Source organism: Anopheles marshallii, chromosome 3 (assembly GCF_943734725.1).
Source record: "Anopheles marshallii chromosome 3, idAnoMarsDA_429_01, whole genome shotgun sequence".
Taxonomy (NCBI): domain Eukaryota; kingdom Metazoa; phylum Arthropoda; class Insecta; order Diptera; family Culicidae; genus Anopheles; species Anopheles marshallii.
In genome coordinates this window covers 18,709,934-18,736,159 of record NC_071327.1, presented here as the reverse complement: position 1 = coordinate 18,736,159, position 26,226 = coordinate 18,709,934, and the positions used below count along the sequence as shown (strand labels likewise).

At 46.0% G+C, this 26,226-nt stretch overlaps 1 protein-coding gene, 1 non-coding gene and 1 pseudogene across 2 annotated transcripts in view; 2 read left to right on the top strand and 1 right to left on the bottom strand.

Moving 5' to 3' along the window:
• The window catches only part of LOC128716342 (uncharacterized), a 64,651-nt gene that overhangs the window by 31,387 nt on the left and 7,038 nt on the right, over positions 1-26,226 (top strand). The window contains exons 2-8 of the mRNA XM_053811261.1: positions 522-616; positions 14,584-14,695; positions 14,792-14,889; positions 20,675-20,795; positions 20,918-20,983; positions 21,103-21,187; positions 22,321-22,406. Of these exons, the coding sequence (XP_053667236.1) occupies positions 522-616; positions 14,584-14,695; positions 14,792-14,889; positions 20,675-20,795; positions 20,918-20,983; positions 21,103-21,187; positions 22,321-22,406 (663 nt within the window). The remainder of the gene's footprint in view (positions 1-521; positions 617-14,583; positions 14,696-14,791; positions 14,890-20,674; positions 20,796-20,917; positions 20,984-21,102; positions 21,188-22,320; positions 22,407-26,226) is intronic.
• On the top strand, positions 12,389-13,508 carry LOC128716343 (carboxypeptidase B-like; annotated as a pseudogene).
• On the bottom strand, positions 25,296-25,490 carry LOC128716554 (U2 spliceosomal RNA). The gene has a single exon (XR_008410038.1). It is a non-coding gene; the product is annotated as a U2 spliceosomal RNA (small nuclear RNA).

Here is a 26,226-nt window from a genome sequence, read left to right as displayed (position 1 = left end):
GTCCGTTCCCTTTCGCGCCGAGAACCCACACCTTATACAACACGCACTCGGGAAGCGACCCATTGCGGGCAACGGGCCGGTGTTCTTTATGGTCGGAGACCGCTACACGATCGACAACGCCAAAGGCGTAATTGAGCTCTCCACCATGTGCTAAAAAGATGAAATGAAGTGTTCGGCCCATTGCAAAGGTGGTGGTCCCCGCGTTCGCATCCCGCAGAGGGTAACATTCGTCGAAGACCTTTAAGGAAAAGGGCCGCAACACGCTAAATGGTTGGTGGAAATTTCTGGTGCGCGGTGTTACATTCGAACCATTTTTGATGCTGGGTAGGCGACGCGTTGACGGCCCTATCTTTGGTGTCCGCGTGCCGCTAGGACGGCGTTCAATCACGCACCATGTGACAATTCTAATAAAGACACCACAAACAGTGGCCTAGGCTACGCGACATCTTCATCAGTAGCAAATAAAGTATGGGTGTGCTGTTATTAACGTTCTCTCCCATTTCTTTGCCATCTCGTTACAGACATTTCTGCAAAATCTGTTCCGGCTGTTTGACATGGACAACGAAAACTTCTTGGTGCAGGATAAATGGATTGAACACCTCAAAGGTCGTCTGACGTAAGTGCTCCCCCCCCCCCCGTGTTATGTTTCATCCACTTTCTCGTTAACCCATTGTACGAAAAAAAATGGTCGATCGTGATCACAAATTTAAATCAATTTTCAATCGCGCAGAAATTACGCACTGCACCGATAATCCGGTGACCTTTTTTCCCCCCCCCAGGTCGTCCATACCTCCCACAATGATGACGGTACTGCAAACTGTTTCGGCGCAACGCAAATCAATTCACATTAACCTTATTTCGCATCTCCACCAAACAAAAAGAAATCAATTCCCCGTACACACCCCGAGTTCCGCCCTTTTGCAGTTCGAACCAGCGGTCGGTAGCGCATCGGTGGATAAGCAATGAATAAATGGTGCAGCAAAACGGTTATGAATTATCTGCCACACCAAAATCACCCATTCCGTAGCTCGTTTTTCATCCGCTTTCGTGGCCCGTTCGATCGATTTTGCCGCGGGTGTGGCCCATCGGTTGTGGGGTACATCGTGGCTTGTACCAAAAAAAAACCCCTGCCCGACGGCACTCCATTGTGTAGATTAAACTGTATGATAGCATATACCGCAGCCCAGTAGTAACACGAGTAGTTTTGACCAAATTGAATCTCAAATTCTTGCCCCCGCGCTGTACGCTGGAGTCTGTACGTCTTATGTATTACAAGTTGCTTTGGAAGATTGACCATATCTTCGACGAACAACAGCGAGAGTGTCGTGTAACGTATGTTCTTTTTTTACACCGAACACGTTCAACCACGAGGAAACAAGAAGAAAGCGCGCAATTTCGGTTGCACGCAATTCAATTTGTCAGCATTGATTGTGTACCGTCCCGGTTTGCGGATCGACTCGGAAAATCCGATCACTCCAGGCTCCATGCCCGATCGGCAGCCCCGTGTGAGATAATATTAAAATTAATGCACGACATTTAACCCATGCGTAGTATCCCCCCCTCTACCTCCCCCATACGCCATACCATCTCACGGACACACGTGAAGCACATCGTTCGAAAGGCGTGTCTTGGTCAGTTGCTGAGGTAATGGTGCGGTGCCTTACGTTTTGCTGACCGGATGAAGGTGTGTGCACGCTTATGATTTACTGTGATGTGTTCGGTTTCATGTTTAATTTGATCGTGAGTATTAATATACTCGACCATAATTCGCTTTTGCCGTGTGGGTCCCATTTCAGTATCGATCGATCGATTCTTACCTCCAGTGGCACGGATGTGTTACAGGGGTTTACAACAGATGGGATATGGGGAGCCCTGCTTACTGTATCGCGTGAGCGAATAAGATAAATGAAGAATTTAATAATGAAAACCAAAAACCTTTACTGAATTGCGTGCACAACTTAGTGAATGAAACATCAGCCGTCGGTTTATATGTCGGTGGTTTCAAGCATTAACATATAAAATTACATTTTTGAGGATTAAACTAGTTTTTGAGCTAATTAAAACTATTCGTTATTGTTAAGCATAATGTTGAATTCCTGTCATTTTCATCATTTGTTTACAATTTCATTAAAAATGTGTAGTTTATAACTCAACTCTTGAACCCAGGTGTGTACGTAAACAGCCTGACAGATACAGGATTCACTAAATTGTGCCCCCAAAATATCCAATTTTGGCGATTCAGTCAATTATGTTTGTGTTTCATTATAAATCTTCCCGTTTGTGTTACTGGTTTGCACGATTCAATAAGCTGGACACGCCATACCCTATCTATTGTAAAACCCTGTAAAGGCACATTTTTCGTCCGAAGGACTTTTCGCGTTGTGTAGTGCGGGGGTCGATACACAGCGGCATGCAATGTGGAAAGAATGCTTTAAACGAGATTAATCACGCCGCTGCTCCCATTCGCGAGGGAGAAGATTTATCACCTTCACACGCAGATTAGTGTTACTTTTGGAGGCTTTCGGCTTTCGGAACCCCCCACGTACCCACCAAACAAGCTAACATGGGAAACAGTCGTGTAATCCCGTGTGTTCCGGAGACCCTTTTTTCCCCCGGTTCGGACGGACGCACATCCGCACCTAACCATCGACACTGTGATGCACAAGCAATCCGACACGGTAATGCAGTTACGCGTGCAATAAGGCTCAAACACGCCCTCCAAACGTGCGTGGGTGAAGCCAAAAAAAAAATGTAGTATAGCCGCTTGGCATTCGGTTTTGACAAATGTGCACCGATTGCACTCTATTGAACGGCTCCATTTGTAACGCCCAGCAGTGGCCCGAGGGCAGACAAATGCGCTACATTTACCGCGGTACCACAAGCGGTAAGACAGCGCTCTTAATAAATTCGTCCATTTTTCATTTGCAGGACACACCGAAACAATCGCACCCTTCACCGGTGTTTTGTTGTCGTTTTGATCCTAAACCTTACAGTAAAATTCCATGCATGCTAGATGCGGTTAGTCTTGCATCTCTGAAGGTTACATTCAACATCGATAAACGCACCCAACAATCTTCACCAAATCACACACTTGTTGCCTGGAGATAGCTGGTGAGTTTTCCACCTCCAGATGCGCTCATTATGCGGATGAAACCGAAGCACATCGTATGCCATCCAGCTACCGCTGATCTTCATTCCGTGCGGCAAAACGTTCAAACCATGCCTTCAAGGGAGCAACGAAATCGATCGTCTCCGATCTCGTGATTTCCATTCTGGTGCAGATCACAGCCGCTGATAATGGTGCTCTTTTGCGCACGGAAGCGCTCGTCTGTCCTGTGTGGTGGCATTCCGCAAGCTGAACTCAACAATCCTGTTTCCCGGTGGTCCCAATCAAGTCATCGAAACTCCTCCGGTACACGGAATCTTCAGCAACGTGAAGAGCTGCAAAGATACAAAATTGTATTAAGAAAAAAGTGTGCTTCTACAGGCTGATACCCATACCTGACGATGAGTCGGCGCAAGGCATATGTGAGAAAGAAAATATGCCCCCACCATCAATCTATCGATCGTGTCGATCTGCGGAACTGCGGGAACCCGTTAACGCCAGATTCGATCACCGGCGAGACCTGTCTTGTAACTGCCTCCGGACAAGACGTCCAACAGACACCTCTCCTGCATGATGGAAAGGGTTCTCTCGCACGCCGTTCCACTCCACCGCTCATACCTGCGGTGGCTTTCAAGGGAAAACTGTCAAGGGACAAAAGCCCTCGTCCAGGTCTTCAGAGAGACCGGCTGCGAACAGCATGTGTTTAGGGTGTGCGCCAATCATTCGGACGCACGTGGAGATGAAGCCGTTTTCACAATGAAACGCCGCTGAGCCGTTAGAAAATCTCCCTCTGCAACGAAACTCCCTTTAGGCACCATCGATCCCCCAGAGGCAGACCGAACCCACGAAGCACACCGAGACCGAGCCCTTTCGGGACGGGGGAGGGGGGTGTTGATGAAGTAATAATAAATGTACAAAAGACACCCTACAATGCTCACGGGTCGTAACAGTTGATAATTCATTTAACCACCACTCCCGAGGCACTCCGTAACTCCGCGCCACGCTAATGGTCAATGAGCGAAGACACGTCCGATCGGTCCGAAACTATTGAGGCTTAATTGTTGAAATGTTTTACAGTGGTCCGCACGCTAGCAGTGGGGCGTCCTTTCTATCTGCCAGACCAACCAGACAACGATCCACACACGATCGCTCCATACGCACTCTGGAGGTATCAATAATCAAAAGGGTGGGTCTGCCCATTTTGATTGATTGCTCAGCGTGGTGGAGTCGCGATAGTTGCGTGACTACGGCTAGAGTGCGTAGCAGAACTGCACTTGACTCGAAAAGAACGAACTACGCATAAAGGAATCATTGTGCATTGTGTCAAGCTACCAATATGAATGGGGTGATCAATGACGCACGCATTGTGCGAAAGCAACCTTTTTGTAGTGTGGTACAGTGGGTTTCCGAATGTTTACGACACTCGATAGCAATCGGTAAATATTGGTACAGATTGAGATATTGGTCGTTTTTAATGATGCTGTTTATGTGCGTCACATTCTCCCGGCGAACGACAGTTTGCCTCGCTTAATAATCTACCCATTCTTATGCGCCCCTTCCTGTCCTGAACACATAAATTCACAGACGGCATAAACTTTGCTTTAAATAACTGTCCTCTGCGCCCATTTCACTGCAAGATTCTGGTCCTCCTTTAGGATATTTTCGAGAGAAGCAACAATTTAGACCCGGGCATGACCACCCGTGGCCTTATCGTTGCAATACATATTTCATATTTTCTTACCGAACCCGTCCGTTCCCAGGTGGACACAGCAGTACTTGGAACTGAGTGTTTATGGGTATCGAAATCGGCGTTAATTAGTGCTGCGTGCAGGGGGGGGGTTGTGCAATGGATAGAAGCGTCCACCAGCCAAGGCTTCCCATTTTCGGGAGTTAACAGTTGATGTACGAGATACGCTTAAGTATCTGCCCGAACATGGGCAAGAAGTCGCGCTGATATTGCGATGTGGTGCTCCGATATCTGCGCCTGCCGTCGATTTGTGTCGATCAAATTCGATCACGATTCGCATTTATCGCACGGTCGAAATCTCACCGGCTAAAAGCATAATCCACTCCAGCGGTCCAGACATGACGGGATCTTGATCCCGGGTCGCACGTGCGCCCATTGCTTGCACTCTCGCAGTGGGCAGGAAACGGCCAAAAACAAGAAGTGCTCCAGAAAAAGAGTGTTTGAGGCTGCGATAAATCTCAAATTTCAATCTTCTGGATCGCATGAAGAAGAAATACAACAGCAAAAAATGGTCCCTGATCACCCGATTCCGGTAGATGGGCAGTAGAGTTGCACACGGGAAAAAACGACTTAAATTGAATTAAATTATTATAAAAATCCATTTACAGCTTCACGGTTTTCGAACCAAATATGGCAGAACTGGTTCAAACGGATCCGTGCTGGCGGTTGAAACTGACGAACAGGACGCGAAGCAAACCGTCTGATAGTTCCACAGGCAGTCTTCATCGATCGCTCTAAGGAACACTCATCACCTTCCCCAAGAGCCTTCCAGAGCACGAGATGCTTCGACTTTGCTCGTCCAAACACTGTGCCGCGGTACGAAAATTGATACATTTCTTCAAACCCGAGGTCACATAGGCACAGACATGGGCAGCTGGTGAGCATTTGCTCAATCATTTCGCCAACTTGCGTGCGTCCTCGGCCGGGTAGAGACACCTGACACCGCAAGAACCGGGTAGAGAAGGTTATCAAATTTATCGTTAACCCATGTTGGGGCTGAACTATTTTATGTGCGTTTTGACTGTTTTGACTGCGTGCCCGTGTTGGTACAGCTGTACGGGCGAATGCGAGATTTGCAATGCGCCAAACCGGGAGGGTTTTTTTTTTGGAATTTGATCCCGATGAACGATTTCGACGACAGGGCTCACGAGGGCTGTACGACGAACGGTGAATGGTGCGCTGGATCACTCTCGGACCAAATCTCCGTATCTCGTACCCTGATGCCTCCCGACAGGTTGATCCGCCGCCGGGATGCATGGGAGCACGATTCTATTCCCAGGTACAGTGGGTTCCGTGCACGCCTACCGAAGAAGGACCCCGAATGCGGCTTCCAGCTTTGATCGTGGAGCTGCGACACTAAAATTGGATTATTTATGCGTGCGCTTTAAACACGACGTCGGGTGTACTTTCTCACGATGGCGAGGGCCCGGTTTTTTGTCTGACAGCATGATGAATATTCCAGTGTTCCTCCCGAGAGGTGCATCCCAGGAATTGTATCATCAATCCTGCAGTATCAAACGTATCTTTCAGAGGAATAATTCCAATGAATAAGAGTTCACTCTAGACTTGTTTATACGTACAGATTTCAAAAATTATCTTACAAATCTCGAATTCCCGACGTCGAAAATCCCATAAAGAATACTTTGTAACTCAGCAATTTCCCCCCTCAGCAAGACTCCCTTGAGCCTTGCCCGTGGTTCATACCTGCAATGAAATATGACTTCATGTTTATTAAATGCACTCACCACTTCAACACTTCATTAACATTGCGCACGATTCGGTTTCGCGACAAGCAACAGAACAGATCGAAGAACAACTCCTGCACAAAAAAACAGATCACCCCAAACATGATCACGTTTCAACGCCACGGATTCGAAAGCGCACACAGGCACTCGTTAACGGCAGCTGGCCTTTTTCGACAATTAAAAAAGCGCTCGTTACTCGTTAAGGCGCTTGCTGTGGAATGCTAAAATGTTGTTCTTCGTTGATTAAAAATGAGCATCCAGGACAAGGAAACCAGATTACAGATCCTGCCCCCCTACTTCATCCGGAACCATGTAATTGTTTCGAGGTGAAAATAACAAGAGAACTCACCTTCGACAATGCATGGCGTGGCGACTAATGGATGAGTTAATTGTTCGAAATTTGATACCACACACGGCACACATGGCGGAGATGAAACGGAGCACAAGCGAAAACAAAAAAAAACAAGCGTGAATCTACAATCTCTTTGCCTTTTTGGCAGTTTGGATGAGGGTGTCCCCAACACGGTTTCGGGGGGTTGATGTTTTATGGATTTATTCAATCGCCAGACATGTTCCGTGGTAATGAGGGGTGGAAGATACAACACACCGCCAAGGTGTAGAATCCGGGCACACGGGCTTTCATTTTTATCTACCGAGCTCGGGAATTCACACGATATGGCCATCCGGTGCGAAGAAATATGTTCACATTATTTCAATCGAACAAGACCCGTCGGTACGATTTAGAGTCTAGAGTAGTGATGGGTTCTCTAGAGCGAACCCACCGGACCGATTCGGTTCCAGTTCGCGTAACTCTGGTTCCGATTTCGGAGAAAAGAAACACTAGTTCTGTCCGGAACCCTTTGGAATGAAACCGTCGAACCCATCCAGAAACGTCGGACCCGTTCGGAATGGTCGGAATCATCCGGAACCGTCGGAAACGTTCTTGAATCGTTGCAATCGTCTAGAATCGTAGAAATCATCAGAATCGTCTGGAATCATTGGAACCGGCGGGACGATCAGCATCGTGACTAGGCGTCCAAAACAATCTGTAGAAAAAGATGCACATTTCCAGACGATTTCTAACGATTCCGAACAATTCCGAGAGTTCCGAACGGTTCCAAAAGATTTCGATGGATGCAAACGGTGCTGAACGGTTCCGGACGGTTCCGGGTGCTTCCGGACGGTCTCTTCTAATTGCGACCAACATCCAGAGCTGGTTCCGAAAAATTTTGAATTCGTTCAGAACCAGCTCCGTTTTTTTTTTACCCATCTCTAGTCAAGAGACGAGCGAATTTTTTTCATGATGACCAGGGACCCGGCCCACCGGCTTGGTTTTTCTGGTGAAACAGCGTTCCAGTGTTGACGCGATACAGGACGATACAGGCACTCCCGTTCTCCGTTTCAACCCGAACTCAACCTCGAACTGCCACTCGACACCATTGAGAGCCATTGCTCATAATCGCATCTCATAAATTGTCCTCAAATGGTGCCCGGGTTGTTGGCTCACAACGGAACGTACCTTGCGAAAGTATTTGCTGAAATTGATCTCCAACACACACTCCGGCTACCGAATTGCAGCTATTGTAACCGTCCCCGTTACTAAGCACACCTTTCTCCGCCGGTGTACCGTTGCTGTTAAAGTACGAAGTTAAAGTGGTGCAAAAATATGTTTGCTCCACAACCCGTCCATACCGGTAGCGACACCCTGGCAAACACCAAAACTCGATGCTGATCAGCGCGCACCAAACAGATGCGAATTTATGAATCCAGAACTGCATTTCCATCGTGCACCGCGGTGCTTCCGCAGATGCCCGAAATGGTACACCCTGCTGGGGAGGACTTCGTTGCTGCTGGTAGCTTTTACCTTATCGGGATGCGCTTCCCGTTTCCTGCTTCACGCACCGGCAACCGGTGATGCGATAAAATCCTCGGACCTGCTTTGGACACGTACTTATGATGCGGCCTTTGGTAGAAATGTCTGTAAACAAGCTGCACACAACCCCATACCAAAGAGTGACACCAAGCGAAAAACCCTCCTTGTACTCCTGTTGCCGGGGACACACTATGCAGATCCAGGCCCGGCCTGGCTGGATGATGTAGTTGATAGCTTCCTACCAACGACATCGCGTCGATTATGATAATAATGCTCTCCCGTACGGTGCTTCCAATCAACGGTGATGGAAGCCAACAGGTAGATCCGGACCTACCTCAACTGAAAATTTTACCGTACCGTGGTTTCCCCGCACCACAACGCGGCCCTGTTGCTTGGGTGTTAAGGCTTGTGGACGTTAATTATCACCGGTTTTGCTGTTACCGGTGGCAATAAAACTAATCGTCATGACTTTCCACACGCCGCGCTGCTCGCGTATGGAAGTAGTACTCTCCTCTATTCGGATTCGCACCATCCGCTCCCATCACCCGTCCCGTACCTTACCCTTGGTGGGGGAATTCCTTTTGGCGCAGCGTCCGAGTGCCGCGTGACGGCCAGCCGTGCCCGTGCGATTTTGCTTTATATGTTGAAAACTAACGAGCTCGGCTGCCTGTGGACGTTTGCTTTCCTTGTTTTCGATTCTTTAAATCAATTACTACTATTTAACACCTTTTATATTTGAATTAATAAGTTTGCCCGATCCAGGGGCCGTTGATTAGGCGCGGTGCTTTAGCGCGCTGGCTTTGGCGTTGGTCCTTCGGTTGAGCAGTACCATTCGTGCTTCGTTCAACGTTCCGTTGGTGAGCACACCACTAAATTGACGCATTATGGCGTTCGAGTTGATGGTGGATGGCTGTCTGTGTTTTTTTTTTCATCTAGGAATTCAATTCTATTTCTACTGCAGGTGGAGCAATCGGTGCGTCCAGCGTGGCGTTTATGGTGATGCGGCACCTGGGGTGGAAAATTGCGCTTCGGTGTCGGGCGAACAAATGATCACCCGACGGTCGATAGAGTGTTAATCGTTATCGCATTTTGGGTGGTCTTGACGCATGCTGTTATGGGTGGTCGCTCGTACCGTGTATGGGGAGTCGGGGAGCTCTGGTTCAAAATGAAGTGTAGGGCGAGGCATGAAATTTGTTACGAACGATCTTAAATTAGTGTCATGTTTTGTTGTGTTTAAAGGCTGTTTGACGGCGATAAGTTAGGACGGGAACGGATAAATGTCCATGGCGCGATATCTGATGCGCTGATAATCTTCTAGGACAAGACTTATCTTGCCGCCCAGATGTCTTAATGAGTCACACGTTAACGTTCCCACGTATCGTACACGATGTGTTTCAGCGTTACTTTGTGTACCGTACCTTCATATCAGCGAATGGTGTGTCGTCCCAATTTGGAGTCTTCCTCGCGCCGTAAAGAGAAACGCTTTGCTCACTCAAACTGTTTCCACCCTACTGGCGGCTAATTTACGGTTCGAATCCTTTTTTGCGCAACTTGTACGCTAAAGTGGAACAAAATGTTTAATCGGAGTGCAAATTTGTGCAGTCACCCGCATCGGCGGCGTTTGCATTCCGTGCCACTAACTTAGGCTTACCCAACCGGGGGCACACCCGTGGGGTCGGGACCTTAATCGGGCCCAAAATAATGTGTTAATCTTACGTAGGGGTTACATTGGACGCACTGCACACAAATTGAGTTCTTATTCATCTGCTTTGTGCGAATGGCGAGGTCAGGTTCACTTTCCAACCACCGGCAGACTACCTTCTCCCACCAAGCTTGACCCCCGCCCCCTCACCGGGACAAACGTGTCATAAGCTTACGACTTAACACCGAAAATTATTAACCATTACCCGAAATCGAAGCAATCAGAAATCACTCGTTTTGGTGGCCCAACCGCGGATTGCACAGTGCTTAAAATTTTGCAGTTCGGGAAGTGTGTGCGTGTGGGCGTACAGGTGGACGCAGGAAATCACGCTGATGTGTCCTCATCCGCTGTTAAGATCGTGGCGCGGATTCGCTTAATTAGCATCCGTCGTAATTGGGTTGTGTTTCTGCCGCAAGTTTGACGGTGCGTAGCTCCGCCAGGCACGGCAATTAAGCAAACGGGACTGTGGTCCAATTAGGTGCAGAAACTTATGATCGGACCGGGGGAAAAACAGATCGTCTATGCGTATGCTACATATTTCCTTTGCTCACGTGCGATGCTTTTACTCGCGTCCTTTTCACTCTCTTTCAACGCTCGCTTGTGATGCGAAGCGGAAAATATCGATCGGAAAGGAATGTGAACCGATTAATTCTTCCTCAAAGCGTGTCCACACTGTGCGTGGTTGGCTGCTGATCGAAATGGACAAACGAAGTAGGCCGCGGGCGCCTGTGCCTGACTCGGCCCATCAAGATACACCTGACGGTGGGAGCGGTCTCCAATTCACGCCGGTTCGCACAATATCACGCTTCAGACCCCTTGGATTCGCACAGTTGTTTGTGTCCCTGCGGGTGGAATTGCACATTCCCTGGAGATGCTGAACAAACACGCATGTTGTGGCGTTTGTTGGTAAACAAATGGAAGATTTTAATTGGATATCATTCAGGGAACTAACCTAACCTGTTAAGAATTTATCTGTTAAGTCAAAGGTTTAGATTGCGATAACGACACCTTAAGTAGTCCTTAGTATACTATCGACTTTAGGCGTTAGCAACTGTGAGTTTTAGACCAAATTTCATGCTTACTGGGAATCTAAGCCAATTTAAATGTCTCCTCGGAATAATTAAGATTTAAGTTGTTCTACAAGACTAGAAAGCAAGATTGCTTTAATTTTACGAATCACTTCGTATTCGAATACTAAGAATGCGTCGTTGAAAGATCTTTGCTGCTCAGCTCATCTCTATAATCAATGAGCTGATCCGCAATTCTGACAGCTACTCGAAAGAAGGATCATTATGCCGATGTCGAATCCGGAAGAGTACAAGTACACAATAACTGAGGATCACTACGATAATAAAAAAAAGAACCCACTAATAAGCAAAGAAGATGGAGGAGATCTGAATCACAACTTTAGATACATGTGGTAGGTCAACTACAACTTTAAATACATGTGGCTGGAGTCAACCACGGTATGCATTCCTTTTCCGTAACAGAATGTCAGGTTTTAAGAAATTTGGTACGGAAAATTAAGGATGCTTACTTACACGTTGATTATCATGCCAACGGACAGCGGATCAGTACATCAGGAGAACTCAGGAACAAAGTGTCCGGATCGAGCATGGACTATGGTCGCTCGATCAGCATTAAGCTCTCTTTAACTCTATGGCTTCTAACCTACAAAAGTTCCGTCATATCGAAGTTTTAAATGAATATTACCAAGAAAAGGTTGCCAGGAGCTGAATATTGTTATCTGAGGCATATTAATCCAATATCAACATATTGTTTGATACGGATCGAGATTTTAATTCAATTTAATTAAGATATTTGTTAGTTTGTTTTCAATTCTGGGTGTAGGACCTACATTTTCCTACATTCCATTTTACATTTCATCTACATTTTCACGCAGCCCGAGAGTGGTGTTCATGTAATAAAAAAATTAGTAATTATAGCATTTGTAATAAACTATAAATAGCATTCGATGGTACTCTGTATTTGTCGTTTTGGTTGGTTGTTTGTCACATCTAACAACAACAACTATTCAATTAACCAATCAATTACTTGTATTGATTGTTTATATTCGAATGCAATTAACTCAATTGACGCTACTCTAGTTGATTCGTTCCAAATAATTTATTTGAATTTATTTGACGATATATAAACCCTGTTGCAGACCAGTAGTTTGCACAGTTGTGTTTTGAAACATTTATGCACTTCAACCATGGTTCAGTGCAACAATTTGCGTACCATTTCTTCACTCATATCAGTGTTGACCTTACTTAACGCAATCATTCGTTTACCGGTGTTTGAAGCTAAACATAACGATATTCCAATCGAGTAAGTTCTGGCTGGCTTGTGGTGCGTAAGAGAATACACATTAATCTGCAAACGATCTCCAACTCAAAACAGGTGTTTGAATGAAACGAAAACGTCGAAAGACTTCAATATTTTCGATTTCTTTCTAACGTACGACGAAACCCAAGAATGGTTGACGACACTGGCGGCTGAATTTCCCGAAATCTGTCAATTGCAGAGCCTAGGAAAATCAGCGGAGGATCGAGATATTACCGCCATCTCCATCTATCCCCACCAAACGAATAAGATCATTCTGATCGGTAACTTGTATGCCCGGCAGTGGGTCGGTATGACCTCCACCATCTACATAATCCATGAGCTGGTCCATAACGCCGCCAGCTATCGGCTATCGGCTATCGACGGACTTTCAATGGGTAATTGTTCCGATGTCGAACCCGGATGGGTACCAGTACACCAAAGAGCACGATCGCAAATGGTTGAAGAATCGGTCACGCCAACAGGGTGGAAACATTGGCGTTAGCTTGGACAATAATTTTGACATTCAGTGGGGAGCTGCTACTGCGGATAGGAACATAAAACCCGATGGAGCATTTTACCGTGGACCGGCACCGTTTTCCGAACCGGAAACAAGAGCGATTAAAGATCTGCTCGAGAGCAATACGGACGCGCTGCTGGTGGTCGATTTGCAATCGAACGGACCGTACATCTTCACCTCGTGGTCATACTCGGACGATCCGGTACCGGACATAGACCTGGTGCATGCGGTTGCGTTTGCCGGACAGAGAGCAATCCTTGAGCAGTCGAACCAAGAGTTTGACGTAGCCGTTGTATCCGACTATGGTCCGTTTGGATTCGGTAGCTGTGTTGATTATTGTACCGGCATCGGAATCAAGGTGTGTCTCATCTTGAAGCAACTCGTGGCCACGTACGAGATAATGACGGATCAAATCATACCGCTCGGTCAGGAAGCATTCGCGGCCATTCTGGCGATGGCTATCGAATCCGAATGGCAACAATGGAGTTAAAATATCGACGGTTAATAGACGCTTCCAAGGAAATATGTTCTAAGTACCAATAAACATTTATTGCAACTTTATCTTAGCTGTTTCATGTTCCATCAATTTGTGTTCGATAGACGATTGAAGAATGAATTTACCTTCAGGGCTATTAGTGTGCAATCATACAGTGAACCCATTTCAGTTTATCCCGGAGGAGTCTGGTTATTCTGGATTTTCGTTGCTTGGAGATAATAATAGAATAAATAGTAAACCGAAGTAGTTCTTAGTAATATACTCACGAATTATAGGCTCCGAATTTCGTCTATAAAATAATCTGTAGTTTGAGACAACCAACACTAGTAAGTTCTACTGGGTACAAGTACTATTGGAACAAGAATCGATCTCCACAAATCGGTGGAACATTCGGTGTCAATCTAAATGCAAACTTTGCTCAAATGTGGGGTAAGAGTAGTAAGCTTGTAGATCTGAGGAGGACCATTGCACGACTCTACATAGATGCACTCATAGTTTAGTACACAGAAGCTGAAGCTAGTGGCGCATTTAGTTGAAATTTTCCAATAGATACCTTGTAGCAACACTTTATGAAACCCATCTTTAATACTGTCTTTCTTGGAAGACAAACACCTGCTGATAGACTCTCAAAGATCGTCAATAAGGGAGAGCTATTTAAACCGAATAAAATTGTACGGAACGGAAATGAGGCATGGACTCCATTCAAAGAGATGCTGTTTAGGACTAAAGCTACGGTTGGGAGTTCTGTGTGACTAGTCAACCACCCACAACAGCTTGTTAACAACGTGTAGCTTAAAAAATATCGGAAATAATTTACATTTAATGTTATTTTGAATCTCGTATAAAAGATAATTGTCTAGTATAAAAGATCTTGTTAAATATTCAACAATGAACTTTACCATCAAATTCTTCAATATTTCAAATTTTAAAATTTCCTTCTATTAGTTTCAACCGCCTAAGTGTACAATTAGAGTAATGTAGAATACTATTTAATAATTTAATTTAAATAATAAATTTAATTTAAATTTAATAATAATTTTCTTTTTATTTTCTTTTCTCCATCTTATAGCGACGAGAAACAAATCGACTTTGCTGAGCAGCTGGAATCGGTAGCGTACGTGCTGTGCGGAGATGGAACGGTGACATATGATAAGTTCTGCCAAATATGGCATGCCAAAGGGGTAAGTAGATCACCTTGACTGTACTATCCTTCTGTTCAATCAACACTTCCCAAGATAAATACTACTTTCTCGAAACTTCATTTTTCTCGAAACCAGATTCTTGATAAGCTCTACCGACTAATCGACGTTGATTCCACCAACCTTATATCGACCAATCAAATAATGGAGTTCATCTCGAACCTCACCAACGCACGGTAAGTAACGGTCACGGCAAACCCGCGGTAACGGAAAACATTCCAAACGGCATTTCGATCGAATAATTATAACTCCCGTCCCGGGGAGGGCACGAAAAAGGGCCCGCTAGTGCGCGAAACGTCACAAACATGAACGACCGACACCGATGGATAATTAAATCCGTCACAACTATTCCGACACCTGCGCGCATATGAAAAGTGGATCGGTTTCAATCACGACACCGTGATTAGTTTTTCCCAAATGAGGCGCACCCGGGTAGCCTGCGTCGAAAGGTTGAACGGGAACAAGTCACCCGACGCCGTGTCCAGTACCACCAGCGTCGAACGGACTCCGAGACGGTTTGGGTAAATAAACGATGTTTTGCTCACTTTCTTCGGCAACCATTTACGGGTATTGGAATCAGGCGAAAAGGTAGATCTTAATCGCCCTGGGTACTAGAGCCTCGTGGTTAGCCCATCTTGGCTACTTCGTACAGTACGTTGTAGAAAAAAAAAACATTAGTTGAAGTCATGACCGCTCTATCCATCATCCGTTGAGGCACACAGTGGCTGACGTTACAATGTGTTTTTTTGTGAGGAAGTATTGCAGTTCGTCATGGCTTCTGGCGTGTTTGACACCTGCCCGTAGCTCCAGACTGGGGCAAAAGATAGCAAATTCATCGTCCAAATCATTCTGTAAAGAGAACCATTCCTACCTTCATCAGCAACCGTAATCGATTCTTTTTCTGTCGTCTCGTCTAGTGCCGCATATATCTAAGGCACCGATCCGGTTTGTGGTGAAAAGCGACGATCACGTCCTCCCGTAGCTCGGTGCTGCGATCGTGTTTGATCGTTTGCGATAAGATCAACCGATCGATACCGGTCCATCGCATCCGCCGGCGAATCACGGTAGATCTTTCGATTTGATGGACAGCAAAATTACGGTAGCACCGATCGTACGCGGCACAAGTGAAGAGTGGTTAGAGTACCAGCTATCACACTCGAGCAGAAACTTACCGACGTGAGGTGAAGTGTGCCCCATTACGCTGCAAAATCTCTCCAGGCTCGGGAACCGAAAGTGGTAGCGATGTTACACTGCATAAATTAAATACACACTGCAAAACATCAGACGCGCACGGAACACTTCGAGCGGTCCTGCGGACACTACTTGAACACGGTTCCGATCACCAAGTAACGTTAACTGGTTCGTGTAGTTCGTACGAGAAGAACATCTCTTCATGCCGCAATGTACCGTTACGCACAATGCTGGCGAGAACCAATTAAAGTGACAGTAACGTGCCACTAGCACCACCTAACACCATACATCGAGCCGGGTTTGATGGACTATTGATCACCGACGTCAAACTAGAATGAAAGCCTAGATGCGACTTTGGACATGATGCCAGGTGTTCAATCAGGCGCGCCATTTTTGGACACACTACAATCAGTGGTCGGTCAACAAAGTAGGTGACAGCAAGGGTTGAAATTGGAAGAATTTTGAGGAAAGGTAAAGCTATATCAAATATAGACTAAAATCCGATCCGAATGCCGTTTTGGAGACATAACAATTAAGCGTGTACTCTCAAAAAAGAATAGTTCATTAAAGGTTTGTTTAAGAATTCCATCTGATCTAGAAAAATCCAGATCCTCAAGGATTCTGAGTTCCACTCAAATAATAAAGATTGTGGATCCCCTTTCCAGATTCGTATCTCAAAAGAGCTGCATATGAATTATTGTTTCAAATCCTTACTCCGTATTCTGATCAAGACAAATCCATATCCTGAAGGATTCCTAAGGATCTTGACGGATCTTAACTCTAGAATTCTAGAGTTCTAGTCTAGCATATCCTAACTCTAAATCCAGACTTGAGATCTAGACAGTTTTGCATATGAATTCTAGTTTCGGATCCATGCTCCAGTATCTGATCATGACTAATCCAGATCCTCAAGGATCCTGCAGAATCTTGACGAATCTGGACTCTAATTCCTAACTCCAAATCTAGACTCGGGATTTAGACGGTTGGTTCAAGAATTGGTATTTATCCAATCAAGGTTCAAATTCCAGAATCCGATCCCAAAGATCCCATTCCCCAACACTACAGCGATGTTCTTTTCACCCATACATGCACCATTGTAGGGGTACTTTGCAAACGCTATTGAAAGGGTACGTGGAAAACAGACGCAGTGCGAGCTCATTCAGATGCTTTCGACACGATCGTTTCAGCTGTTGCCTGGCCATTCACCGAACCCGCATTGCCCACAATGCGCCAAAGCAACGCCTGCTTGCATACCACGGCCACGCGTACTCACCTGCGAACCGGTGGGTATTGGACGAGGCTAGCGCAAATGGATACATTTTACCGATTGACAAATCGTAAATCATGCACCCGCGGTTCGCGAGTTGGTGTGCCCGCAACCAGCAGTGCAGGGTTCATAAATTATGTCGCGAAATGTAATAAAATAAATGGAATGGAAAACCAGATGAAGCTCCGCGGGTCCCGAACGGTCAGGGCCCCGTGATCGCAACGCGTACAGCTAATCAGCAACTGATCGCTTACTGGCTGCCACGGTTTCGGTGGCTGCCCGTGGCCACCGACTGCTTCCTGCACCCGTCCCTGGGGTGGGCAACCATTTTTTCCGCGCGCGCAAGAATTTCACGCACACAATCTTCTTCCGTTTGCCCTGGGCTTGATAAATAGTGCGCGAGTGCATGATTTATCGATCGCAGCGGTTGCGTGAATGTTAACAAGTATATTAGAAAAAATAAAAGGCTAGCGTAGCGTTTTCTTTTACGCGCTCTCCCATAATCGATCGATGACGCGGCTTAGAAAGGGAGCATCGAGCAATGCGCAAAAACAGAGGGATGGGGGACCATAATTTACGGGCCGTGAAACCCGGACAGTTGAAATGGTTGCAGACAGATGGACAACACGGTGGCAAACGCAATGAGCAGGAATTAGACGACCGGTGCACAAACCGCTACGAGGTATGGGAAGATATCCGTACCGAAAGATGCAAACCCAGAAGCAATGCCTCAACGCAAATGATTCATCAGCTTACCCACAGCCAGCGCTGAACCCCGCTATAATGGGTCAGGTCGTAATTTCTGGTCAATGCGAAAAATAGCTTCATACAGCAAGCTCATGCGCAACGATCTTCACCGTTCGGAAATGGTGTTTGCTATGCGTGCATTCTTCGACCGGTGTACGCTTCGTGCTGCATTCACATAAAAATGTTTATTGCTGTTTGCACCCGGGATGCTGCGCCGTGGGAATTGGATGGTTTCATGATGATGCGTGATTATGGTGCATAATTAATATGTATTGACTTTATTCCGCCAGATGGAGCTACCGCTTTTTGTGCTCTGTGAGATCTTGTGGAACTGTCCGGCGAGGCACCTTATGTCATTCTGTTTTGGAAAGTGCACAAACGGGAGCAAAGTTCGGAGTTTCACCTTCTTTTTCGTGTTGTCCTAATTGAATGATCCCAACGTATATGCGACAGATAGTCGTCCACATGCCCAACTGAAGGGTTTGCCGATAAAACTTCAAGTGTCGATCGTTTGGACAACAAAACTTCCCGCTTCGTGTTTGGAACCCACAAGCCAAACCGCTCTCTCTCTCTCACCCCCAAGAAATTCGTGACCAACTTTGACAAACTGCAAAACACTCCATCACACCGGCACAACAAACTTCCAATTGTTACATTGTCTGTACCTTTGGCAACAAACATGGCCCAAAAAAAAAAAGAGCACCCAGGTCAAACGCGAAGAACCGATGGTAGCATTGGGCGGCCAGTGTGCCAGCTTTCCTTCCTTTTTTTCGTGGCGACACGACAGGGCGCAAAGCGAATAGGCGGAGTGCCAAGTCACGAATCGCGGAAAGCGTCGCGATCATCATCATCATCCACAATAAACACAAACATTGAACACGTTCGCGTGGTCGCGTGGATCGTTTTGAAGCGGGGTTTGGTGGGGGATGGATTAGATTTCGCGACGAATTTCTTCCTTGTGGCTTTTGAGGAGCTCACATTTGGCACGAACTGGTGTCAATCGGGCTGGTTGATCGAGGACCGTATCGCGTGACCTGCGCCCTGCGCGAGGAATCCGTTTTGCGATAAATCGGTCACCCCGTGACGGCTGGTCTGCCTGGAACGCGTCTGGACGGAGACGGAGGTCTTCGCAGTAGCAGATGGAATGATTTATTTCTCTCCATCTGCGTGGAGGATCCTTATTTGATCGTGCTCGTACTAGTTGCTGGATGGATGAGATGCAGCAAAAGAAAAAACCAGCGCAACCGCGAATATTCGTGAAGTGCGCTCAGCTTACATACGGGCTAATCAAGATAATTTATGGGATATGTCGTGGAGCGTGCGGTTGCGGTGGACGAGGCACGTGATAGATGTCCGGCACGGTCTGTCCAACTCGGTCTGCCTGCTAGGGAACGATGCACGCCACGGGGAATACGTTATGCGATTTGTCAACGGTAAACGATCGCTTTCCACTTCTTCAGAAGGTGTAACATCCATTTCTTGCAAATAAAGTTATACACTCGAACATTACACGATCAAGGCTCATGTGTCTTCTTTAAGTCACATAATTCTCCAGCAAAACAAAGCTCCATACTCACGATAATAAGAGCTCCTTCACTAGCTTTACTCACCTGGCTTCCAACACACCTGTCCTTGGCCAATCGTGACTGTTACGATTTTGAGCTACCCGATTCAGATGCGTGTAGGTTCCCTATCTGGACGTCATTTGCCCCGAAGCCATCAACGGTACCCTTGCTTTGTTTTGAGGAAATACCGCCTGTCACCCCAATTCTCGGCGGTGTAATCTCGTTTCGCGCCCAAAGAAAGCCAATTAACCAGGTACGGGACGGGCTCGCTTTTTTTGGTGGTGTTTCATTGGAACTCCTCTGCAAACGAAATGAATCGCACCGCGATTTAAGGTTATCACATGTGCGCTTCTCAAGGTGACGCCATTCCCGCGACTGCTCACGGTGAGATCGATTATCTGAACAGTTCGGATGGGTTTGCCATGTTTGGTACTGGAACTGAGCAACTTGCTCTACTTGCCCAATGGCCACCGCGAGGCTTCGAGCGTGCATCGTGTTGAAGGCTTTCGGTCTTTCTCCTTTCATGTTTCCCTTCGGTTGATAAATGAAAACTTTGAACGGAACAAACAATAGACACTGCGGGCCCGCATGGCGAAGTGTGAATGCGATGAACCCCGAAAAAAAGGGGTTTTAAGATGAAACCTACTCAAGTCAAACGTTGCCACGAGACAACAGATGTCAATTAATTACTGACGACATAATCAATATCGCTGTTATCGGTTGTGGTTTCATCGTATTAATTGATTGTGTTTAAAAGAAAAGCTACCGATCCTAAATGTGGCTCTGTCTACAGTGGACAGGATATTAAAAAACACCTCCGATCACGAAGTGACGAGTCACGAACAGTACCAAAATTGGGTCTCATAACCTTTCTTCAATGACACAGGTAGGATGGGACCATTTTCCATGTTGGACAGTGCTGTGGGGCTTTAGATTGTCAACATTGCTTGTGGATCTTTTGGGACCACATGACCGATCACGCGCAAAGCTGAAGAAGACTTAGAGGTTTTACGCTTAATTGATGCACTTTAACACACACACACACATTGTTGGTGTCATTAATTGCCAGTCTGGTTAATGCAGAGTCAAAGGTTACGCGGTGCCCTGCAAGAGGCGAGAAAGAGTAACCGTTGACACATGTTGCCGGTAGCACCAGAGAGTTTCACCAAATGTTTCTTTTCACCTTCCCAGCCCAAGAACAGGCTTCGACAAATCATCACTGGAGCGGCTGGAGCAACTGTTCATTAAAACCGTCGGCAATGAGAAGGAGATCCGGCGGGAGGAGTTTAAGAAAATTGTTACCTCCAAAAACGTAAGTACCGGCTAGGCCACCGCAATCAAGGCGCATGCCTTTCGCGCTAGGAAATCTCAACTATCAATCGACCGAGTTTGCCGTAACGCGAGCTACCATTTTCAATCTTGCAATTCGCACAGCCATTCTTCACCGAGCGTGTGTTCCAAATCTTCGACAAGGACAACTCCGGTTCCATCTCGCTGCAGGTAAGGTTTCGCGATGATTGACTCTACCCCTCACAGTGACAGTTTCGGTTCCGCAACCGCTCATTTGCTGCGTTTAACTCAATCCGATTGGGGTCGGCTCTTTTCTTTCCCATCGGCAGGAATTCATCGATGCCATCCACCAGTTTGCCGGACAGTCGCCAGAGGACAAAATTAAGTTCCTCTTCAAAGTGTATGATTTAGACGGTACGGGAAACACACATTCGGATTGATTTATTCCCCCCTAATTGGGGTATCAATAATTAATAGCACATCTTGGAGTTCCACAGTTCGGTCGCAGAAATTATGAGCATCGATTTAAACGATTGCCACAGGAAATGTGAAACGGTTGATTTCCTCGAGAAGAATGCTGTGTGTGTTTGTGTGGAAGAATGTGAGCTACATTTTGAGCCGCCACCATCAATCCCTTTCCATCCGTAAGCGCACCATTGCCGGAGGCTTAAAATTGGTGCCACTTGCTTCTTTAGCGCCCCGAACAGACGAAAGCTTCCCGAGGCTTTTGTGCTCGTTTGACCACGGACCTCACGACACGGGACCCTGACAGCTCACGTCATCGTTTGCTGTTCGCTGCGTCGATTGCTCGGTACAACCGTGTAACCGCACACGAGCTTCCGTGCGTACATCTATCATCGCATGAAACGACGCTCGCGGTCAACATACTACACGACACTCGTGGAACAATCGAACTATTCGCTTGTGGTCGTCTACTAACTAACAGCCCGATTTCCATCCAAGCGGAATGTTTCACACGAGCAACTGTCAATCTTGTGTCAAATATTCATGCAATAATCCTCTCCATCTACTTCTACCCTCCCCGGTTCCAAAAGCAGCTTAGAGCATGAATGAAAGCATTTGTCAAGCTAACTAAACGTTAAAGACACACTATTTGGTGTGAGTGTGTATGTCGACCACAGCACACCTTTGGATGTAAAGCTGCCCGAAGAATTCAACCCGACGTCCAGAACCAACAGCGAACCGTCGAGTCGTGACAGAAACACGAGGATCACGTACGAGCGCCATAGCATCGATAAGCATCTAATCGGTGGTCTCATTATCTGCTTTATGGCTACATTACTGGTGCACCACGCTGGCCAGCGACACAAATTAATGGTGACTTGATTCCAAGTCACAACCTGAAGCTCAGGAACTTCCACCGAGTCGTTTTCCCATCGTCATAATCCACCCAAAAGCACCAACTCCCATACATCTGGTATATTTTTCTTTTCTCCTTTCCGTTTTTTTTTTTGCTCGATTTGCATGTGAAAACCCGAACCGAACCGAACAACTTCCCCGGGGCGGGAAAAACAACACACCACCAGGTGACGGACTGATTCAACACCGTGAGCTGCAGCATGTGATGCGGGCGTGCATGGAGGAAAACGGAATGCGTTTCTCCGAGGATCAGGTTGGTACTGCTTCTATGCACCCTTCGGTTTCTTCTTGCCCGCGCACGCTGGGAACTCTCGCGGGCCTCTAGGTTTATGTTTCGCCCCACGTCAGTAAGAACGGGCTTAGGAGGCAGTGTCCACCCGCCCGCAACAGAACCCGGCCGGGTTGTGCAATGTTTACTACGGAGAGCTATCGGAGCAGGTGAAGCCTCCGACCGGTAAGCCAACACGAGACGGACAGTAATTTATAGCGGTCGCAGCGAACATGTATCACATGGCAGGACTTCAAAATCAAATGCAACGGCCACAGCATCAAAGTCGCGCATGTTTATCAAGCAGGTTGGACGTTCCACCGGTTCCCTCCCAACCCGTTTCGCTTGAACTCGCCTCAGAACAGTACATTCATCATAAGCGACCAGAGAGATCCGGAGATATCTTGGTGCGTTTTTTTTCTGTGTCGTACATTTTCTTGGGTCGTTTGTGTCTCGTTTCACCCTCGTCACTTCATCCATCGGGAATACGCTGTTGTTTGTGTTTATCAATCTTCCAGCAAAAAGTGGGCGAATTGGAAAAGAAATACACACGGCGAGATGAATGCGCATTTCATTAAAATGTGGTCCGCATGCGACTTATTACTTTGTACGGTTTTGTACCGTGTGCCGATCGTGGGGCAGTAGATTGCTGTCATATTTTGCTTGGCGTGATATCTTCTGGGCGCGGACTTTGTGTTTGTGTGTGGACAGTGTATCTACAAAGTTAGACAAAACATTCCAGTTTAAATTTCAGTCATGTTATGAAGATAAGTAAGTTTTTTGTACTAAAAAGGTAATATAATGTTTTTAGTACAGTGATTTGGGTTTTTAGAACAGAGATAACTAATGTTGTGCTTAATTCATCTTTTGAGAAGAGTCATTCATGAGTGAGTCTATATCTTTAGTGATAAAGGTAATATAATGTTTTTAATACAGAGATTTGGGTTTTTAGAACAGAGATAACTAATGTTGTGGTTAATTAATCTTTTGAGAAGAGTCATTCATGAGTAAGTCTATATCTTTAGTGAGGAGTCTCTCAAATCAAGAGGCGATTTCTAAAAGATTTACTATGAAGAATTTATCAACCTTCCTTGAATATTTCAGGATTCGTGAGTCTTTGAAGTTTCCAGGATAATGAATCTTCAAATTCATGATTCATGAGAGTCATCTCTTAGATCTTGAGGTAGTCTGTTTAGCTATTGATGTTTGGCCTGAAAGGTTTGAAAACAATTTTAAACATGGACGTTTTTATTCGTTAAACTTAAGGCTTTAAAAACTGAAATACTCTTCACTTGCTTCGTGACTTCCACGGGACACACACTTTCTCTGATGAAGTAATTTACCCTAATGCCACTTCCCGTGGGGGCCATTCTCAATCGGGTTCCAATCTCTCCCGCTGTGCTTCTACTTAAGACGTATGGACAATTTGTCCCTTTCTAGTCCTCCCTCGTACGGAGAGAGACCCCCTCCGCTAATGGTGCCCGTAAACGGTTTTTTCCCCGTTCCGTATCACTCGAACCAATCTACCGATGGCGTACTCTCCTCCTTGGCCCTTCGAATCGTGGCCACGCATAAATTATGCTTTCAATTTTTCAAACCTAATTAATTATCCCTTTTTCCATTCCCGGGTGTCCCGGTGACCGTTCCGCAAGGTTCGTACCAATGTTGCGGCCGTTAGTGAAGCCCGGCTTAAATCGTACCCGGCCAGACTGCCCAGTTGGGTGCCGTCGCATAGCAGGATGCTGTGTGTGGTGCTTTTCACCGATCGTACGATTTAATTGATCGATCTCAATTGTCGATCGATCTGGAGAACGATTGAATTCATTGGCTTCATTAGCATTTGATGATTATTTGAGTAATCTGGTGTGCGCCCGGTGAATATTAATTCGCTCACCGTGCTAAATTAGATACAATTAACAGCGTTGCGTTTGAGTCCCTTGTCGTCCATAAGCCACACGTCGTCGCCACACGAAACATTGTCGGGAAGAAGTGATCCCTTCAGCAGGAACGTTTGTCGTTTAAACATAAGTTTCTTCAAACCATTCGGAACGGAAATGTGTACTGACGGGCAATGATAAATTATTTATTTTTCTTCATTACCGTACTTAATCTAATTTCCACGGGTAGAAGCATTTTTTTTTTATGGTCACCGTTTTTCTTACACCACAAAGCTACTGCATCTCGTTGCATTAAAACATACGAGTAGACTTTTTATTCACCTCTCACATCCTGCAGATAACCAATCGGTTCCAGACGCCGATACTACCTTCCGTGGCTAACTTACTTCACCCAATTCCTATTCGATGCCTTCGATGTAGCGTAGCAAAGCCCTCAGGGCCATCACCACCAAAAGGAAAAAAAATCGTCGCCGGGAACCAGTTTCAACCGCTGGCGGGCGGCAAAGAGCAGAGCTTGCTTCTGCTATTGTACCTTTTTAATTTAATTATAAAGCTAGATAAAAAGCTTCGGTTTCTTTTCTTTTCCGATTTGTAATGACAAAAAAATACATAATGGAACTGCACTCACGCAGGCGAACTGTGTGGACCAGCAGTTCCCAGCACCAAGCTGTCAAACTATTAACGGACGATATCCGGTGCAAACGTTGTCGCGTGACGTTTTTTTTTGTCTTGTACGGCTTCTCGTCTGAAGTGTCCTAACGTTGGGAAGGATTTTGTGTGGTTTGATTGAAGCACTAACTAGAATGGTATCTCCTTGAACTTTGAAAGTGCGGGAGCAAAGGATTTCAGTGAGCAAACATGTTTTTCATGTTTATATTTGCCGCCGGAACTCGATGCCTCAATGATCATCGCAATAGCGACGAACAGATTCAACCCACTTGAGAAATCTTATAAGCTTTACAAGTTTTGTTTTGAGTGAATGTGGGCCAGTCCCGGCGGTACTGCAATACCGGGCCAACCCGTGGAGGCAGTGGAGCAAGCTCCGTAACTGGCCTCCGCCTTCCAAAAATCAGTTTAACATTTGTTGTCTTCCAATGGAAGAGCTATCAGATGTTAAGCTGATAAGAACAGATACTACACTTTGATCTTAGCCTTTAGGCCGAGAAGCGATACCGGTGGAGTCATTTTCCCGGGCCTATATCCTGCCCGACGCTCTGCTGCTCTAGCGATGTCTAACGATGTCTGATTCCCTTCACACATGGGATAGAATGGGAAAGATTACTTTGCTTTGTGGTTGGAAAGGTGTGCAGCATCCGCATGCTAATTCCCCTCATCCACAGGTAGCGTACACGCGCTCGCATCTTCTCAGGTATAGATTTCTACAGTGAGGTGCAATATTTGTGCGGCACCGAGTGTCACCGAGTGCATGAACAATTGTTACTTAACTTAAATGTTATTTTGGTTAGTTGTAAATTTGAACATTAACTTTCTCAGGGCATTGCAGTGGTGCCATTAGTAACGTCACAAGTTTCTTATGCGTCATGACCTGTTCTAAATCTTACCCGGACTGTATCCCAGTATGCAGGACAGACAATCCCAGCAACGTGTAAATAAAATCAAAGAAGCCGTTGGAGTTCCACAAACAACGAAGATAAAATATTAAACATCCACCGAAACCTAAATAGAAGTGTTAAATTAGAAAATCTTTCAAAATGTCTTTTCCCTGCACTTTAAAAACGGTGAAGCATAAAAATTTATTTAATCAACTTATGATACTCTTCTTACACATGACGGACTTTAATGTTTGGTAGACTATCGTACATTACATTTTGATACAGTTGGTACAACGACATGTCTGCTGGTACACGAGAAATATAGATGAAACATTTTTTCTCTGACTTGTCCTT